General features: G+C 42.6%; 1 protein-coding gene across 1 annotated transcript in view; it reads right to left on the bottom strand.

The window, feature by feature from the left end:
- Positions 1-12669: 12669 nt before the first annotated feature.
- ctnna1 (catenin (cadherin-associated protein), alpha 1) overlaps positions 12670-20380 on the bottom strand; it is a 75381-nt gene continuing 67670 nt past the window's right edge. The window contains exons 17-18 of the mRNA XM_079249554.1: positions 16235-16369; positions 12670-14441 (exon numbers count right to left, since the gene is read on the bottom strand). Of these exons, the coding sequence (XP_079105680.1) occupies positions 14154-14441; positions 16235-16369 (423 nt within the window). The 3' untranslated portion in view covers positions 12670-14153. The remainder of the gene's footprint in view (positions 14442-16234; positions 16370-20380) is intronic.

Here is a 20380-nt window from a genome sequence, read left to right as displayed (position 1 = left end):
GATATGTTACTGCTAATAGCTAACGTTGTTGTTTGTACCCTTTCAGCTTGTCCTATTGACGGGGTCGCCATAGCAAATCATCGCTCCGGTGAATTGGAACATGTTTTACGCTGGATGCCCTTCCTGACGCTACGATCTGCATTTATCCGGGCTTGGGACCGGCCCTCAGAGAACAATCCTTCTTGGGGCTGCAGGAGAGTAGGGAGCAGTTGTCTTGTTGAAGACAACTGGCTCTACTGCCTGAGCCACTGCCCCTCCCATTGCTAATAGCTAACATCATCGGGTGAAACTGTGTGACTAGAGGGAGGACATTAACCCCCAACCCAAATCATAATTGATTTGTCTAGTGAAGTTATGAAACATTAGGAAAAACTCTCAGAAAACACAGCTGATTGAGCACAGTTGCCTGTTGGACTTCTGTGAAGAGTAGCAGCAACTGAAAACTGTTGCAACAGTTTTTCCACTTTTTGCTAACTCACCATTTTGAGCTAATTTTGAGTTAATGAGCTAATATGTAGTCCTAAAACCACATGTTGAATGCTAAATTGGACATTGTTCCCTTACAATATAAACTAATAATATGGTCATAATAATAATAAACTAATCTGGCACTATTAGCACTGTTAGCTCAATGCTAACATCAGGTAAACAACTCTATGTTAGCATGAACCTATGTAGCTGTACAGTTGTACCGTAGCTGTACTTGAACATGCTGTTTTCTAGAAATGTGCAGCTGAAAGTGAATATTCTTAAAGGATGACTAATTAAGAAAATTAACTGGTGATCTATGCTTGCTTGGAAAGATGCTCTGTCCACCGCTCTGCTGGTGACCTGTCAATCACCTGAGATGGCATTTGTGTGGGTTGATGTGGTTTTAGAGATTGCTGTGATAAAGTGAAGAATTGGTTGGATTAAATTTGCTTTCATAGTCATTGTTGATGTCAAAATTCAGAAACAATGCTGAAGATCTCAAAAGGACTATTGATGTTGCATTTTAAACTGTTTTCAGAGCTGTGCTGCCTGTGATGCTAAAGCTCTTCTTGTCTTTAGCTAACCAGCTCACCATTTGCAGACTCGTGTCTACAATAAGACCCAGCAGTCACGATAAGAATAGCTAATAGATAACTGCTGAGGAGATTGAAAGCCCCGCGCTACATCGCTAATTACAATTAGATGAACAAAAGCTAAATGAAATGCCCCAGAGGAGAATACTTATGTTACACATAAGTGGGTTACTGTGCTACTGCAAACCTGACATGGCAGGCCAATATACAATTCAGCAACTTACAACTGCTGCCATTTCTGCTGCTGGTAATAAATATTCTCCCCAAATTCCCTCCTCTTAGCCTGTGGCCGTGGCTTCGGAGGGCGTCTGGAACAATTTACCCCTGACTAAATTTGTTATTAATGTGAGTATATCATTATTAATGACACCCTATAAAGGTTAAACTCATGAGTTCAGGACATTTGATGGAAGACCTTGAAACTGGATTAAATATGTCCCATTTACTTCCAAGTTTTGACTTTGCTGAGTAAACTTTTATTGTCTGTACGATTAAATGACTCGTCTGATTAGACAGACTGTTTTAGGGTTGTACGTGCTAAATTTTCACATGTCAAATTACTTGGCTACAAAGGAGTAGGGCCACAAGTAAAAAGAGCCTTTCTGTGTGTTTGTAGTCACTGGAGAGTGTCAGAAATCCAGAATAATTGACAGCGTCCCTATGTGTCCTGCTGGACTCTTAGATCCAGTATAAAGCTGCTGACATTTTAGTAAGCACTACTTTATTTGACGTGATTGAACTCTGGCATCTGTGTAGCTTGGTTCACCGGTCCTTTCAACCAGTCCTATTTAACATTAATACACTCCAGATAACAGAGCTGAATCTGAAACTCCCCCTGACAGCCTGACGCTCCAGCAGCCTGTCTTTACATGCAGTTCTCACCCACTTGGTTCAGGGATAATACTTCAGAAGCCCATCTGATTATCTCCAGCATCACTTGGCAGCTAGAAGTTCAACCCCTTCCCTTACCCTGAAAAACCTCCCTCCCTCCCTCTTCTCCACCCTAGCTCAGCTCTTCCAGTTTAAATATAACAAGCATCTCTGGGAAAACTTACCCTATTGATTAAACTGTCATACTTAACCACTGTGATTGATAAAACTTCATTCAAACATGTCAGACGATGACAGCAGTTTGAGTGATACAGCACAACACAAATAGAGCAGGGGGGCGGAGGTGGGCGGGGGCGGGGGGGGGGGGGGGGGGGGGGGGGGGGGCACTGGTGGCTGGGTTTGTGACATGAGGAGCTGCTCCGTGTTGTCACCTCTGCATCATATCCGCATTCAAAAGCCTCACATAAGCACATGGTTTTGTTTCAGCCTACAAGGCCTCGATGGATTTAAGTCCCCAGTTTCACATCAGAGGGGAATCCATCCTCTTATTAACTGTCAGCACTTGTTGTCTCCTCTGGACAGCCTTATTTAGAGAGATATATGGGCCTGGAGACAACTGTGGTGACTCCTGGCTTCAGACTGAGGTGGTGTGAGAGAAATTAACAGGCCTCTAAAGCCGTTTTAGGTGTTTAGATGGATCAGTTTTTCTGAAACCTCTTTGCATCACATTATATGAAGCAGGCAGCTTTTGCACAGATAAAAAAAAAAAGCTCTCTGATGCCATGTTCTGATAATATCTGAACATACATCATGTGATATCTGATTATATCATATCTTAATACGATGATTTAATACTGGATGAACTTTCTGACCAGGTCTTACTGTAACATGTATAAAAGCTACAACTAACATTTGTCATTTTTAAGAACTGAAAGGAAAATATTATTTATACTTAGAGATTTTCCTATATTTAAATTAGTAGTTTAGTTACTTTAAACCTGTAGTTACTGAAAGCCCACAGTGGTGAGAAGGAAAGTAAACATTATTTTATTTTATTTATTTTTATATTATCAAGTTTTGTTCCCATTTGGCCTGTTGATATTGGTTTAATTTCATGCTTCTTAACGCACCAGGTGAGCAGAACTTGTGAGACTCCGTGAAGTATTGTGTGATTGGTCGAACAGCTGAGATGGGCGTGGGTAATGTGGAAAAAAGTCACTTCTGCATTTTTGCTGATGTGCAGTTGAACGGAGAGTTAACATCAACTGCATGGACCCCTACAAGTGCACAACAACACTACCCTGCCAGAGACCAGTTTCTTGTTAAAAATGAAATAACCAAGCAAGCTGTTCAGTGCACATAAAACACAGAGATCCCCTCCCAGTAATAACCTCGCAGACAACGCTTCAGATGGAGCATAAACTGACCCGACCAAAACTATTTTCGTCATCCTCGATAACAAGAACACAGTTCTTGCTTCTCATTGCGTATGTAACAAGCTTCATGCTAGGATAGTCTGCCATTAGAACCCTCCAGAGGCACAACCAGGTGTCTCTGGTGTTTGTTTTGTATTCACCTCAATGTTGAGGGGGTTCAATGGAGCATTTCACACAGAACAGGGAGCCCCCTGGGCATTATTATTAAGCGAATGTACCACCAGAAGTTTTTGGAGATACTTAGCCTACAGCTCGCCTCAGGGAGACGGACAAGCATCGGCTTAGTTGTGGTTTTGTGTTTGGACAGGGTTCAGATTTGGAATAAGGAAGGCAACATCACCACACTTTTGCTGCATAGGCTTTCCTTTTGAAGTTTTTTTTTTTTTTTGTCTTGTCCAGCATTTAAGCAAGCAGACTGATGTTCTGGATGCTGTGTTCTGCTGAGCAAATTTATTTTGCCAAGGGGAACTTTTGTAGATGTAATGATCCCCTTGTATTTCTTGATTCTTATTTTATTTTTCAATTTGTTTTGGATAATAGCTTGTATTACAGAGTTTATGCTACTGGACCCGACCGGAAAGGACAGGAAAGGGGCAGAAAGAGAACAGAAAAGAGAATATAAAAAAAACAAAAAAAAAAAAACAAAAGAAAGAGATCAATGCATACATGTATATGCACATACATACCCACCTACATATATATGTATATACACTCGCACATACATTATATATATACATATATACATACATACATACATATACACATACATACACATGCATACACACACATGTACACATACATGCATACATAAAGATAGATATACATACATACATATACACATACATACACACACATATATATATATATATATATATATATATATATACATATATACACATATACATACTCACATACATACACATACACTCACACATATGCATACATATATACATATCCATACACATACATACATACACATACACATACACATAAGTACACACACATACCCACCCACACACATAAATATATACACCCACACAAGCCAACTCTAGATTCGTGGAGAACAAAACCGTTGACAATCATGAAGACCAGAAACTAGCAAGTTAAGTCAAAAAGACAGAAAGAGAGGTACCTGCTGTTAGTGAATAAACTTGCTGGATGACTCAGTGACTGTGACACATGCAGAACATTCATGCAGAACATTCAGAGTGGAACGTGTTTAGAGAAGAGTGATCATGCCAATGTGACCCCGCCCGCCTACAGCTAGAGGAAGGCCAGGAGAACCCAGAGACCCGGGTAACCGACAGTCACCCCCAGGTACAGATCCCAACCCCCCCACTCCAGAGCCAGCCATGCATCTGCCCAGGAGGTGGCGAAGGAGGGTGCCCAACCAGAGTCCCCCGCAGTCAGGGGGAACAGGCCCCAGCAGGCCCAGGCCGGCAAGGGCCGATCCCGCCGGGCACCGGCCACCTAGGGCAGACAGAGCGCAGGCCCCAGGGCCCCAAGAGCCCGTGAGCAGCCCCCCCGCCCCCGCAGGCAGAGGGCACAGCCCACACCGACGGAGGACCAGGATCCCCAGACCGCCACCCAGCGGCAGCCAGGTCGCACCCCAGCGCACCAGCTGCGCCCCCGGGTACAGGACACCACCCCCCCACCACCAAACCACACACACATATACATGCATACCCCGCCCCCCCCCAACACGCACTCCCCTCACACATATACATGCATACCCCCCCCCCCCCCCCCCCCCCAAACACGCACTCCCCTCTCAACCCCCATCCACACAACCCTCTGCAATCCATGCACATCATCCATCACATATACAACCCCACCCCACCTCTACTCACTCACCCATACCAAGTCACACGAACCCCAATCGCCCCCGCCCCCACACACGCTCACCCCCCCCCCACACACACACACACGCTCACACCCCGCCACCCCATCCCTCTACTTCTACCCAACCACACATGCCCCACCAAACACCCCTCCACCACCCATAGCCCCCCTCCAAACTTCACCCTCACTCACACATCCCATTCCGCATATACACCCCCCCCTACACACACACACACACACACACATACCCTCACTCCTCCAACACAGGCACACCCCAATACAACCCACGCGCCAACATACCCCTCCACACACACATCTACTCATCCTCACACATCCCTATCCCCTACCCACCTATATCCCTAACCCTAATCCCCCCCCCAGCCATCCCACCATCCATCTGTAACCCCATACACCCACTCCCACACATCCTCACCTCACCCCTCCATCATGTCCCATGTGAGATAACGCACCAGGTGAGCAGAACTTGTGAGACTCCGTGAAGTATTGTGTGATTGGTCGAACAGCTGAGATGGGCGTGGGTAATGTGGAAAAAAGTCACTTCTGCATTTTTGCTGATGTGCAGTTGAACGGAGAGTTAACATCAACTGCATGGACCCCTACAAGTGCACAACAACACTACCCTGCCAGAGACCAGTTTCTTGTTAAAAATGAAATAACCAAGCAAGCTGTTCAGTGCACATAAAACACAGAGATCCCCTCCCAGTAATAACCTCGCAGACAACGCTTCAGATGGAGCATAAACTGACCCGACCAAAACTATTTTCGTCATCCTCGATAACAAGAACACAGTTCTTGCTTCTCATTGCGTATGTAACAAGCTTCATGCTAGGATAGTCTGCCATTAGAACCCTCCAGAGGCACAACCAGGTGTCTCTGGTGTTTGTTTTGTATTCACCTCAATGTTGAGGGGGTTCAATGGAGCATTTCACACAGAACAGGGAGCCCCCTGGGCATTATTATTAAGCGAATGTACCACCAGAAGTTTTTGGAGATACTTAGCCTACAGCTCGCCTCAGGGAGACGGACAAGCATCGGCTTAGTTGTGGTTTTGTGTTTGGACAGGGTTCAGATTTGGAATAAGGAAGGCAACATCACCACACTTTTGCTGCATAGGCTTTCCTTTTGAAGTTAACAAATTGATAAACTGTGCACTTCAGCGGTCATCACACTATTTTTACATTCGACTTTTCTTTTCCTTTTCATTTTATTTCTTCTAATTAAACATGATGTATGGTACTGATGTAAGAGGCGCTACTATACGTTTCATTAGTTGGAATGTCAGAGGTTTAAATGGGCCTCTTAATAGAGCCAGGATATTCAATCATCTTAAACAGTTTAAATATGATGCTGCATTTCTTCTGCAAACCCACCCCAATGGTAAAAAACCAAGTCAGAATTAAAAAAAATGTGTTTGAGGCATATTTCTTTCTAATCAGGCTGATTCTTTATAAAAAAAAAAAAAATTAAAAAAAAAAAAAAAAATCATTTTTCACTATTATTTCAGACCCTCAAAGACATTTGGTGATGATTTCTGTCATAAGCCTGTGGTTTGGTAAATATCTATTTGGTTTAAGGGAACATTATCTCAATAATTACATGTTTGGATTTATACCAAGTAGTGCATCGAGTCCATCATTTGATTCAATCAATGATTCCTAATTTACGAACCTTTCATTAAAAAAAGCCAAACTGCTATCAGCTTTCATGATATAAAGTTTTGAATTATTCTTATCTCTAGAAAGTAAGTCTTTTTTCCCCCCTCTGCGCATCACTCATACTGGCAAATAGATTATTTTTTTCATTGATCAGAACCTTCTCTCCTTTATCATGAAAGTTTATTACTCGTCTAACTGAATCAGATCGTTCCCCTGTATTATTCTTGCTTTTTCCTCTTTATAAATTGGAACGCCTCTCTTGGAAATTTGACCGAAATCTTTCAGCTAATAACCGCTTTTGTGAAATATTATCCCAAAAATTAGATGACTTGATAGAATCCAACGAAAAAATTACGTCTCCTCTTCTGTCCTTTGGGAAACATTAAAAGCTGTAATCAGGGCTGAGATTACATCTTATTCAGTGTAAATGAATAAATTTAAAAGAATTAAACAAGAGGAGCTTATTAAATCAATATCTATGGTGGGATGCTCAGTGCCCTGCTTCTCCCTCCCATGAGCTTTATAACAGGAAGCTGGACCTCCAAACACAATATAATTTGATATCAGCTGAAAAGATGGAACATCTCCTGTTAAAGTCATATAAATGTCCACCGGCTTCTTAAATGCATTTACTCCCAAGCGTTCAGTGCAGTACCTGAGGTGGTTATTATGCTTGATGCGGAGAAAGTGTTTGATAGAGTAAAATGGGGATACATTTTTGCATGTTTAAAAAAAAATTAAGTGGTGGTCCAGACTTTATTTTATTAATGAAATTTTGTATACCTCACTGAAAAACAGAGGTGGGGGGATGGTGTATGTTGCTCTACTGAAGTTTGCAGATTTTCATAATTTGACAATCAAATCAAATCAGACAATCATCAGGAGCACCTGCAAAAAGATAATCTGTGATAATCCTGAACATAAAAGCAACTACAACATAAATACATATATGTGTGTGTGTGTGTGAGCACATGTGAGCACATAAATGCAAGCTATGAGGAATTAGTTAAGTGAAGCGACTTAATTTAAACAGATGAATCTGTCTTACTAACCTGCAGAACTTATATTATTTTATCTATAAACCTCAACGAAAGTCACCACTGAGTCAAAGCCCAGTGACTTTTACCACCACTACCCCTCCTGCCTCCTGTCATGTGGTGTTTTCCCTTCAGTCGCTATCAATTAGAAAAACAGAAAACTTAATAGTAAATGTAAATGTGCCACAATATGACAACCTTTACTCTAAACTTACTATGTTTGTGCTGTGTGCCAATATAGCTATTACACATTTTGTTATGAGACAAGGTTACATTTTACACATGCTTCATGGTATCAGTCTCGTTTTATTTTCCTCTCCAATCATTCACTGCAGCACACAAGGTGAGGTCATCTAGCTGTATAATTCAATCAGGATGTTCAACAATACAGTCAATTTTATGAACAATAAACTGGACAAAAAGTCACACAGTCATGTCTGTTTATAGATACTCCGGTAAAATGAATGTGACACGATGCAGACAAGTCCAATACTATCACACACCAGTGTCTTTCAGATAGTAAAGGGACAATGTGCCCTGATGGGAGGAAAATTTACATCACTACATGGTAAATGTCATCATTCCTTGGACAGTGGCAGCAAATAGGGCTCACATATTTATATTTTACAACACCTCACATCAGTAACTAAGTTAGCAAACACGCTATTTAAACCTCTACTTGCAGCGGAGTTTACCAAACATGCTGTCAGTTCGTTGTCACAAGAAACACTAAAACCTCGTCAGTAAATTTTCCATGTTATTATCCTAAATTAGTTTGTACATTTTATTTAAATCTATCACATGACCAAAAGTAGAAAAACCAATAATAGGTCCCTGGTTCCTTAAAATCAACTTGCGTTAATGGATTAAGTTTGAAAGATGAAACAAGACTGTTTGATTAACCTTTTTATCAGCAACTCATTTCAATACTTGGAAATTTAACATTTTCAACCACAAAAGTGAGTGTTATTTAAACTAAATTACAGGTAAAACTAAACTAGCATAAATAATATTGAAATAGCAGAAAGTAAGCAGTAGTCAGGTGTCAGCGTTCATTCTTCTTCTCAGTTTGATGCTGAAGACCGAAGATCATCTTCGAAGATTCGTGTGGAAAACTGTGATTCTATGATTTCATATAAAAGTAAGTTGATGCGTTTTGTATGTCCATTGAAGTGTGCAAATATGAGTTTTGGTTGCCAAATTGGGTTGAAGGTTATCATTTTAACAATATTTCTCCGTTTAAGCAAAACTGCAATACCCAGGTAACACAGTATAAAGAGATCCAGTGATAATAGATTTATTTCTCTTGCATCAGTTTACTGATGGAACAAAACAAAATGAACAAAAAAAGCATCTCATTTTGGTTAACACCCCGACTTCCACCGAGCTTTAACAGTTTAGAAGCAGGCAATTAAAATTTCCTTTCTTTTTTTTTCTTTTCCTTATCAGATTGGTACGATTAAGACCAGGATTAAGGAGTTGTTTTGTTTCTGTGTTTTATGTGGGATGTTGGAAACCTTGTATTTCCTTTCATGTCTTGGAAGAGGGCAGGCTAGACTTGCAGCAGGAGACCTGTCTGCCCAGCATCAAGATGTCAGATTCGTGAGAGTTATAAGCACAAATAAATTCACTTTGGATCCTTGAACTTTAGCACAGATGCATCCAGCCTGACAGGTACATCTCAGATTATGTCTATGTGTATTAGCATGTGTATTATGTGCTGGAATAGAGTTAGATTTGATATCTATGCGGATCAAATGAATTACATATAGAAAAAAAAGCACCTTTTTGTTTTGCTCTTAGTATATTTATGCTTCAACGCTCCTAGTTAGCATGCAAAACACCGCTCACATTGCGATGATGACCCTCATGGTGTTCTCTCAGCCAGGCTCACCTGAGCTCATTTTCCAACAGTTTAGATGGATTTTTGATGATCCAACTAGTCTTTCCTTAGTTTTACCTAATTGCACGTTTAATGATCTTGGATGCAGATGAGGAGCCTCCTCAGATGCATTGAAATCTGCATCAAAGTGGAGCTTCTCTGTTTGACTCACGCGGGTTGGTTTGGATTTTATACCGAGGCCGTCTCCGAGAAGGGACAAGGCCGACTGGTTCTTAGGGAAGTCTTTCAAAATTGCAGCGTGACATTTCACATCATCGATAAGTCTAAGTGGATAGAGCAACCTGCCTCGTAGACTTAACCTAAAGAAACTGAATAACTTGAATGGTGAGCAAAAGTTTTTTCATCCATCCATCCATCCATCCATCCATCCATCTTCTGCCGCTTATCCGGGGTCGGGTCATGGGGGCAGCAGCCTAAGCAGGGAAGCCCAGACTTCCCTCTCCCCAGCCACATTTGCCAACTCTGCGGGGGGGATCCCGAGGCGTTCCCAGGCCAGCCGAGAGATGTAATCCCTCCAGCGTGTCCTGGGTCTTCCCCGGGGTCTCCTCCCAGAGGGACGTGCCTGGAACACCTCACCAGGGAGGCGTCCAGGAGGCATCCTGACCAGATGCCCGAGCCACCTCAACTGGTTCCTCTCGATGCGAAGGAGCAGCGGCTCTACTCTGAGCCCCTCCCGGATGACTGAGCTCCTCACCCTATCTCTAAGGGAGAGCCCGGCCACCCTGCGGAGGAAACTCATTTCAGCCGCCTGTATACGAGATCTCGTTCTTTCGGTCACGACCCACAGCTCATGACCATAGGTGAGGGTAGGAACGTAGATCGACTGATAAATCGAGAGCTTCGCCTTCTGGCTCAGCTCCTTCTTCACCACGACAGACCGGCACAGAGTCCGCATTACTGCAGACGCCGCACCGATCCATCTGTCGATCTCACGCTCCATCCTTCCCTCACTCGTGAACAAGACCCCGAGATATTTAAACTCCTCCACTTGAGGCAGGACCTGACTCCCGACCCGGAGAGGGCAATCCACCCTATTCCGGCTGAGGACCATGGTCTCAGATTTTGAGGTGCTGATTCCCATCCCGGCCGCTTCACACTCGGCCGCGAATCGCTCAAGCGAGAGCTGGAGATCACGACCAGATGAAGCCAACAGGACCACGTCATCTGCAAAAAGCAGGGACCCAATCCTGATGCCACCAAGTCGGATCCCCTCAACACCTCGGCTGCGCCTAGAAATTCTGTCCATATAAGTTATGAACAGAATCGGTGATAAAGGGCAGCCTTGGCGGAGTCCAACCCTCACCGGAAACGAATCCGACTTACTACCGGCAATGCGGACCAAGCTCTGACACCTGTCGTACAGGGACCGGACAGCTCGTACAAGGGGGTCCGGTACCCCATACTCCCGGAGTACCCCCCACAGGAGCCCCCGGGGGACACGGTCGAATGCCTTCTCCAGGTCCACAAAGCACATGTAGACTGAAAAGTTTTTTCTTTATCTAAAAGCTTTATTTGGCCTTTTAACATGTAAAAAAAAATAAAAATCAATGATATATTTTCACTGTGTGAAATGTCAAAATGATGTATTAATTATGTTAATGTATGTTATTTCATACTGTAATGTTATTTTAATACAGCAGTATTACGGTCTCCACCAGGGGCAGAAGACAGTTTTTTGCCATCGTGATGCCAGTTCCTAGAAACATGTTTCTGATTTCCAGTAGAACTTTGGAAATAAAGACAATGAAGCCAGTTCCAGACCACCGCCGTGTACCAGCTGCAGCAGTGGGTTACTGGGACACTCGTCCAGAATGAATGTTATTCCACCCAGTTTTTTGTTTTTGTTTTGCTTTGAGGTCAGAAAGTCTGTTTTTGTTGCTGCCCTCCATATACGAAATAATGAGTCATTTAGCTGGGTACTCCTGGTTTGTTACGGTTCACCACAACTTTGGATCGTGCTACACTTGGATGTTATTGCATTTGATCTTCCCCAAGGGGTCTGCAATATTTCCCTAAAAAAAAAAACCTTTGTTTTGTTTCCAAAGCATGTGGACAAATGAAGAAAACTCAAAATAAGAGAAACTGTACCTTCCTGTTATTCCCTGGAATAACAGGAAGGTACAGTTAACTGCTGTATACTTATTAGGATAAATGCAGTCTAATTTCACATCAAAAGAATAAAAAAGATCTCCTAATCACCTAATTCTTTCATTAAAACAGCTTTCAGGAATGGTTCATTTAATGAAGTCATACTTGTTATGCAAATCTTACGTTATGTCATCGTTTTATTGCGGGTTTCTTTCGGTGATTCTGGGAAGCTTCATAGAAATTTTATGGAGATGCGAATGAGAGAGAATAAGCGGTCTGTTTCACCGGTAAACATTACCTACAAAACCCTTTCCTGGAATGGAAAAAGGATGAAAAGGTGGATTTATCTTCTCAGAGAAGACAGACTAATGTGCGATTGCTGCAGGACTGTATGTTGCTGCACATGGGAGACGGAATCTGTCACAAGGTGCCGTTTCAGGATCTCCCCGAGACTGAAATCTGCACGTTTTATGAGGAATGATAAACCACAGACGAGTGCTCCAACTGCATGTCACAACAGCTTTTAGGTTGGGAGAAAAGACAATATGGACGTTTATATGAATGAGAAACTGTGATGCACTTCAGCACATATTACCATCTGCTAAAAGTCTCTGAAGGATGTGTTACAACATGAGTGGGGGAAAATTGGCAAAACAACACGAATATTAAAAAGCAAAAGCTCAAACTTCATTCAGCTGCTGTGCAGAGGAACAAAAAACACTGGACTGGATTGACTTTAATTGTTTATTTAAGATATAAATCAGGCACATTAATAATAAGAAATGTGTGCACTAATAAGTCAGCTCTCAGTAAAAAACACAAAAAAAAGAAAGAAAATCCACAGCAAAGTAGTTTGATGTCACTCAGGATCCAAATCAAAACAATCCAAGAAAAGATGAAGACTGAAGGGGGAGGGATGGGGGGGTGGGGGTGGGTGATATTGCTACCTTATAAAAATCCACTTGTCAAATAAACAAACACGCTCATCCTGCAAGAGTTCACGGATGTTATACGAGCAAAACAAGGTGTCATGTCCAAGACCAAAGCAGCAGGATTACAAAGCCTTGTTGCAGACCAACGTACCGCTCTGGCTCTGAAGCACAGTGTGTGTGCACGAGTAGAAAACACGCTGCACAGAGCGACTCCAGCCCGCTGTTTTCACTTGAAATTCAAAACAAAAACAAAACATTTTCTGCTTTAAAGCTTAAACATCTGGAAGCCGTTTCTGGGTTTTTATATAAAGATTAGGATTGACATAAAATCCTGATTAGTGTTCAAGCTCAAGGACAAGAAATGCAGACAATAAGCGTTTAATGACAGTTAAATTACATCTCCAAAGTCTAAGCTACGAAGAGAAAAAAGGTATTGATCCCCTAAATTGAACGCCTTCAGAATGTGGAGGTGCTTGGTTTCACTGATGCTAATGAAGCTTGTCGGCTTGGGACGTACAGACTCGAGCGCGCTCATTCTGTAGACGCACTTCAGCCTCATTTACAAATTCTGCCTAAACTTGTGTGTGTGTGCGCGTGTGTGTCTAGTGTTGGATCAAACAAACTATTTGTCACCTTTGGTTTAGCAGACATAAAAACATGATTTGAGATGATTAATTTACAAATAAATGACATTAAACAGGCCAAACCGAAAGGGGGAAAAAAAAATAAAAAGAAAGGAGACGAATCAAAGCAGTGAAAATAATATCGGGGTCACTTTCGTCTCATTTGAGATGTTTATAGCTGCGTGAAGAACAAAGCGCGGATTAAGCTTAAAAAACGCAGGCACACATTGAAACAGCCAGAGGCCAGTTTGTTACGAGGAACCAAAACATGCTTAAAATTCACCAGTTTAACTCGGCACACCCAGAATAGCTTCAGTTATTGCTCGATATAAAAAAATAAGGCAGGTGATATTTTGCATAGCTGATATTTGCGGTACAGGAAGCAGTTTGCCAAAATACAAAAACAAAGGAAAACGCATCCATCCGATAGCTTTACTATAAAACTGGCTAGAACAGAAAATGATCAGAATTCTCTTGGTATTAGTTTCTACATTAATTAAATCCACTATTTCCTCCAGATCACGTGAAAGAAAAAAAAAAACAAAGCCTGGTCCAGGTGTTAATGCTAACGTTTAGAGCAAAATCCAAACGTGTGGAATGGGAAGGAGGCGGCGCGGGAATATAATGGATCAAACAGACAACAAGCCTTCTCTTCGACTCAACGACACGCTCTAGTTTAAATCATTGGTCAGGAACTCGCCTTCTCCTAAATCGACAGTGTCTAGATGCTATCCATGGCTTTGAATTCGCTCAGAGCCTGCACAGGGTTGACGTGCTTCTTGTGAGAGGATCTCTTGACTTTGGCCTGCCCGTCGTCCTGCTTCTCCCTCTTCACCAGAGGCTTCTTCTCCGGCGCCTTCATCCTCCAGGACACTGCGGGCATATTCAGGGCCTCCATGCCTCTGTTCTTTTGGTACTTGGTAGAGGCGACGTAGGAGGCCTTGACGGTGGATACCACGGCATTCATCAGGTTCTTTGCAGCCTGAATGAGGGACATGGCGCTGTCCAACTGATTACATGGAAGAGACATGAGGAAGAGGGGGTTGTTAGTCGTGTCAAATAAAAAAACAGAGCCGGTTTTTTATTTAAAATTGAGAGAGAAAAAAAGGCACCAATCCCTGTCATGTCTTCTGGTTTTGCACTGCAGTATTAACAACCATTTCCTCGTCTGGCACACAAACGTGGTGAGTTTTAGAATATGTAAAAAGGTCACACTAATTTAATCTGCTCACTTTAACAGCCCCAGAGACACCAATGACACTTGAGTGGAAATGTTGGAAGCGTACTTGCATTTCAGTTCTTCAGAAAAGGAGGGGCAGATTCATTACTTCCTGCACACCCAAGCAACCGATTTTTAATTATTTTAAACTGGCAAGTTAGTGGTTAATTAATGCTTCAAGGGCTCTGTGAGCAATGGTCTTGAACAGTGCTGTTAGTTTGTAAAAAGGTCAGGAAACATTTGCACATTGGCTCAGAGAAGCGTTTATTCCTTTATTCAATTTCAAAGAAAAGCAGGAAATTGCACCGCTGACCCACCCAACCTCATGTGATCACAGCTGAATCATTTTTTATGTATCTGAACAACAATTAATAACATTTTAGAGTGAGTTTATCGATTTATTTATTTTTTTCCACAGCCAGAAATTCAAAGCATTCTGTTGAGATTTCAGGGAAACAAACTGTGTGTGTTTACATCGATTGTTTCTCACCAAAACAGAATGTGAAGTTGTGAAGTTACAGACAAAAGGCCTCAATGCTCTACTTTTCTCTCAAACTTTCAATGTTTGCAACAGTTTTCAGACTTTCTGCTTTCTTCTTACTTGCTACGTTAAAAAATGCATCATTTCCAGCCAGGGAAACTCCTTCAACACCGAGCATCCGCTGAACGTGGAAGCGCCGCGCTTTCCGCCTGGCACCCTGCTCCACCAGCAGAGTTTCAGCGTTTGTGTCGCGGTTCACATGACGATTGCGTCATCGTGCCGTACTCGGTCTAGGTCTACTTCTAATGCTTTGTAAAAAGGCTTTCAAGTGAACAATAAAGCGCAACTAAAAAAAATTTTTTTTAAAAATCAGACAGTTCGAGCGTGTCTCACTGCTGCTCTTTTTAGTACGGATGTGTGCTGTCAAAACAAGATGTTACAAAACGGCACAGTTTCCTCCTCCAAGATAAATGTGTTTTCCATGTTGTCATTTATTAAGTGAAAGCGTCTCTCGCCTCACGGCTTGGTGCCGATGCCGCAGGTAAAGATGTTTATGTCAGAATAAAACGCATGCAAGTGGACATGTAGTCTTTGGTTTTCATCAGCCCGAACGATCCGCTCTGCTCTGGATTGACGCGGTTTCAACGCAGCAAAAATAAAACCAACACAGAAGTTAAGAGAAACGGAAAGCCACAGCGCTTTTTGGACGCTTCAGAAACACACCGCAGCGCCGCTTATAGAACCAGTCTTATTGACTAGAGTTGCCGCCATCAGCTGCGAAGGCGTGGCGTTCGGTGGAACCGAGGAGGAAGTCTCTGCTGATCTTTAGTTATGTTTGGCTTAAGAACCCTGAAAGCCCCAAATTTGTTGTTTTGTTTTTTTTTCCTTCAACAGTAACATATAAACTGTATTTTACACATTTTGTCAAACCTTACAAGAATTCCATTTAAATTGACATCAAAAGTATTCAAACACACCTTGTGCTTTTAGATATAAAGTCTTTTTTCCTACAAGAATGCAATTTTCAGCGAAATAGTCTTTAGGTTCAAAGGGTTAAATATAACAGAGTAGAGTGGAAAGGATTAAAAGAAGCCAGACTTACCCCAGAGACAACCAGCTCCCCTCCCAGGTTCTGAACTTCAGCCTTGACTTTGCTGCAGATGTTGAGCTGGTGGCAATACAGGGAAATGCGCTGCAGGTAGGCGAGCAGGTCCTGCTTGCAGGAAGAGTCGGGGCACTGCAAGACAAACACGTTTCCATGTAAACATTTTCTCACATGTTCACGCCTGCCGTGGCTTTTGTTGCATTTTTATCCTCCACAATCACACCACACTAAGATGAGAGAGTAACAGTGTGACAGGCAACGCAGACAAAGAAGGTAGGAACTCGGAGCCAAAATGAAACACACACAAACACACACACACACACACACACACACCCACCCACAACCGGCTCTCTCATCTTCACAAGTTCAAGTGTGAACATTTCACCAGCAAACAAATTCTACTAGAAAGGAAAGCGATGCTGTCAATCAGCTGCTGGTGGGAGGGACTCGATGAGAAATATGGCCAGGACGCTCCTGATAATCTGAGGCATGCTGCGGCGTGTTCTGAAGGAAGATTAAAATAATGTGCCTTGCATTATTGTTTTCTACATACAGACAAGCAATTGGAGAGATGGTTTGGGGTGGGGGGGTGGGGGTGCTTTTGCACCTCATATGTGTGTGGAATAAAGAGCCAACATGGTGGATTACGCTGCACTTGATGCCGTTAGAACGCCGCTTCATTAATGGAACCATTTGCAGGAACACTGCGCTGGTGCTGTTTGGTTAGTGATGAGTAATGAAGGACTCTTTTGTGGCATCCCAGTGAAATCTGGTAAAAAGCACTTTAAAATACCATTAATTCAGATAAAGAGCTCTGGAAAATAGTTTTGACTCTTCGAATTTGATCTAAAGTTTAAAAAGCCTTTTCCTTCTGCTTCAAGGCATGTTATTGTCAAAATACAGCCAGGAAACACAGAAATCGCTGCATTACGAAGAAAAAAAAAAATCCATTAACTTCCAAGAAACCAAATTCATTACCATAAAATCCACTTGAATGTGGCAGCATGTGAAGAACACTGCAAATGCATCTCATTTAAACATTGGCAATCTCTCTGAATCATTTCATCTCATAATTAGACTTGGGCTCTACCTTGGAACACCATTTCCAATCTCTTCCCTGTTTTGCTAAACAAGCCCCCTGCCAGCACAGTAATTAGGCCACAGTGCTCTTCTTAGCTGCTCATCAAGTGAAGGATGTAAACACCTTGATGGGGGCTCTGACGCTTTACATCAGATCATCAGAGTGACCTAAGTCACAAACGCTTCATCAGCAGGCGGACTTTGTTCCAGATAAGAGGCTGGCAGCTTTTCACATCGTCAACTACACACGTCGCATCCGTTGGGGGGGGGGGGGGGGTCGTGTATGTGAGCGAGTTAAAAGAAAACACCGACAGACACCTGCATTTTTAAGAAGCTGGTAATTATAAGTGCAGGGAAAAGGTGAAGAGGACTTTAAAGCAGCTCACCTTTTAACTGGCGGGATCTCTGCAGGAAAGCAGCTGCTAAAAATGCTTCTGGGTGAAACAAAGTGCTCTGTCCAGCTAAAAGACTGGGTGACAGTCATTTCCTAGTTGTCAATAAGTCTTTACAAACACTCAGGTGTGTTCATTGAACAGCAGGTAAAAAGTCATTTTCTTGTCTCGATGCAAAAGGCAGGAAGATGAAACATCACAGGGATCGGGAATTTTTGGACACTTCAAAACGGACTACAACTTATGATGCATCTAATCCTGCTGAGCACATCAGTATCCCTGGTGGGAGTAAAGAGTGCTCCACTGACTACAGTGCACTCACTCCCAGATATACGGCTATGCATGCATCCCCCCCGCCAGCACCACTGTGCTCATTCATACACAATGTACATCAGAGTGATGCGACGCGATCGTCGAGCAAGGACACAAAATGTTCTACCATCGCATCCTGTCGCCGCGCTCGTAGAAAGCCTCCATCTGAATATGTAAATCCACAAACAAGTACAAGCGAATCCCTTTAAATCCCAACTTTAATTATTGATCAACGTACAGATATCACATGAGTATTTAAATAGTGTTTCAGGCCTCCTTTAACTCGAACATCTAGTGATGATTAATTCAGAGAGGCCGAGAAGTGAGGAAAAAAAAGATGTAAGAGTTGACATTCTATTAAGGAAAGGTATGTGGGAAGGGAGGGGGGGGGATGATCATCTTACAGGAAAGGACTAATATATGGCTGCCGGACTGCTGAAAATGTGGGGTGGGGAGGCAGAAAGGTTAAAGAATGGGAAAGAAACGGAGGAGGGAAAGAGAAAAAAAAAAATCAGCAGAAAAGACAAGGATGAAGAGAGAGCCGGAGGGGGAACAGTGTGGAGGAGTAAATAAGGAGACAAATCCAAATGGGGAAAGGGAACGTGGATGAGAGGAATTCAACTGAAGATGGGGAGGGGCGTTTAAAGTCAGAGTGAGACGGCGAGCGTGCAGAAGAGTGCGTGCACAAAAGCGCACATGCAACTGCAAAGACCTGGAATGAGGCTGAATGCAGCAGCCATGCTAATGAAGGCTTGGGGAAGTATTCAGACGGCTGAGAGCAGGGCACTGTGAAAGCATCACTTGTGCTCGTACTCCGCTCAGCTGCTGGCTTCCCTCAGCACTCAGGAAACTCTGCAAGGCTGCTCAGACTGTGACATGTGAATACATAAGCTGCACCGAGAGGGGAGACAAGAACACCTTGGATTGTTTTGGCAAAGCGAATGGAGTCTGCGCCTGTGATTAATGTGACGGGGGAGGGGGGGGGGTCATAATTACGCGATTGCATCCTGAAACTAAAAAACGCCTCACAAATTACCTTCATTCTGATACAACCGTGTTTCCAGAAATCAGATCAACATGCAAGTCACGATTTAACAAGGACATTTTTTAGGTTTCTCCTTTAAGTGAGTGATATAATTCAGGTAAAGCTGCTCAGCGTGTGGATTTTGTCTGCAGGCTGGGAAAACACCATTATTCTGCAGCTAAGTGTGACTCCGCCGCTGAAATAATTAAGTTCCACTTCACAATAAAATGCATTATGATGGATTTGTTTTGTTTTTTTTTGGATCTTGTCTGAGTACTTCTTTAAAATAAAAACAAAGAAAAAAAACCTGTGGTTGAAGACTTGCAGAAAGATGTTCAGTGGGAACTTCATGGCTTGATGCTTTTCAAGGCAAACTAATAGAAAAGGTGAGTCAGTCTTTCAAAAGGATCCAGCAGTGCAGCCGGAAATGTCAAAGATTCTTGTGTAACTCTGCTTAACCCCTTCACTTTGCCGATGTCTGCGTTTGGAACTGAGAAAAGTCATCAAAAAGTTAAGATGGGTCAAAACATTCAGAATCAAGCTTCAGATTAGCAAAACGAATCTCTCAAAAAACACCTATCACAAGTATCCGCCATACTTTCAAACTTATTTTGTATTTTCCATCATCTGAGCTGCAGGAAGAGGAGCTCTGAGTATCGCCAACATAAATCTACAAAGTCACCTTAGGAACCTACAAAGAAAAGATCAGAAACAGTCTGACTGTACGGAGTGTAAAAGTAACAATCTACAACATGAATGATGAACAGGATAGTCACATCTCATCACAGCAAATGCCATGCAGTATCGCTGAATTCCATTAAACGGAGCAGAAGCACAGCCGCAGAGCTGCCACCGGCCAGAACTGACCTTTCCGGACGCATCACCCAGCGGAAATGCCAATTTCCAATATTTACCGACAAGGCAGCATCCTAATGTGCTGCTGGCAGCAACCAGTTGCAGAGTGCCAACAGCAGTGGGCCGAAGAACTGTTCTCTCCCGTTTATCAGTCACTTCCTATTATAACAATTCCACCCATTATCAGATGTGGGTGAGAGGAGTGTTTCTGTGTACTGTGTGTGTGAGAGGAAATTATTGCTTTGTCCTACGGCTTTGACCTGATATCCAAGACGCTGCGATTACCTTTATGCATTCTTACTATTGCAGTTATCTTAGCTACTCTTTATTACAAATTTATCAAGCTTTAATCCATAAACGCTGATACATCAAGTGTATCTCCTAATAGGGCATCTTGGGTCTGATTGGGTGAAGCAAGAAGACCAAAAACAGAGACTTCTCATACATCTCTGCCTTTTAGGACAGACAAAACAGCTTTAA

This window comes from Telmatherina bonti, assembly GCF_933228915.1.
Source record: "Telmatherina bonti genome assembly, chromosome: 12".
Lineage (NCBI taxonomy): Eukaryota > Metazoa > Chordata > Actinopteri > Atheriniformes > Telmatherinidae > Telmatherina > Telmatherina bonti.
The sequence above is the reverse complement of the archived record's forward strand: the minus strand, read 5'-3'. Positions and strand labels throughout refer to the sequence as shown.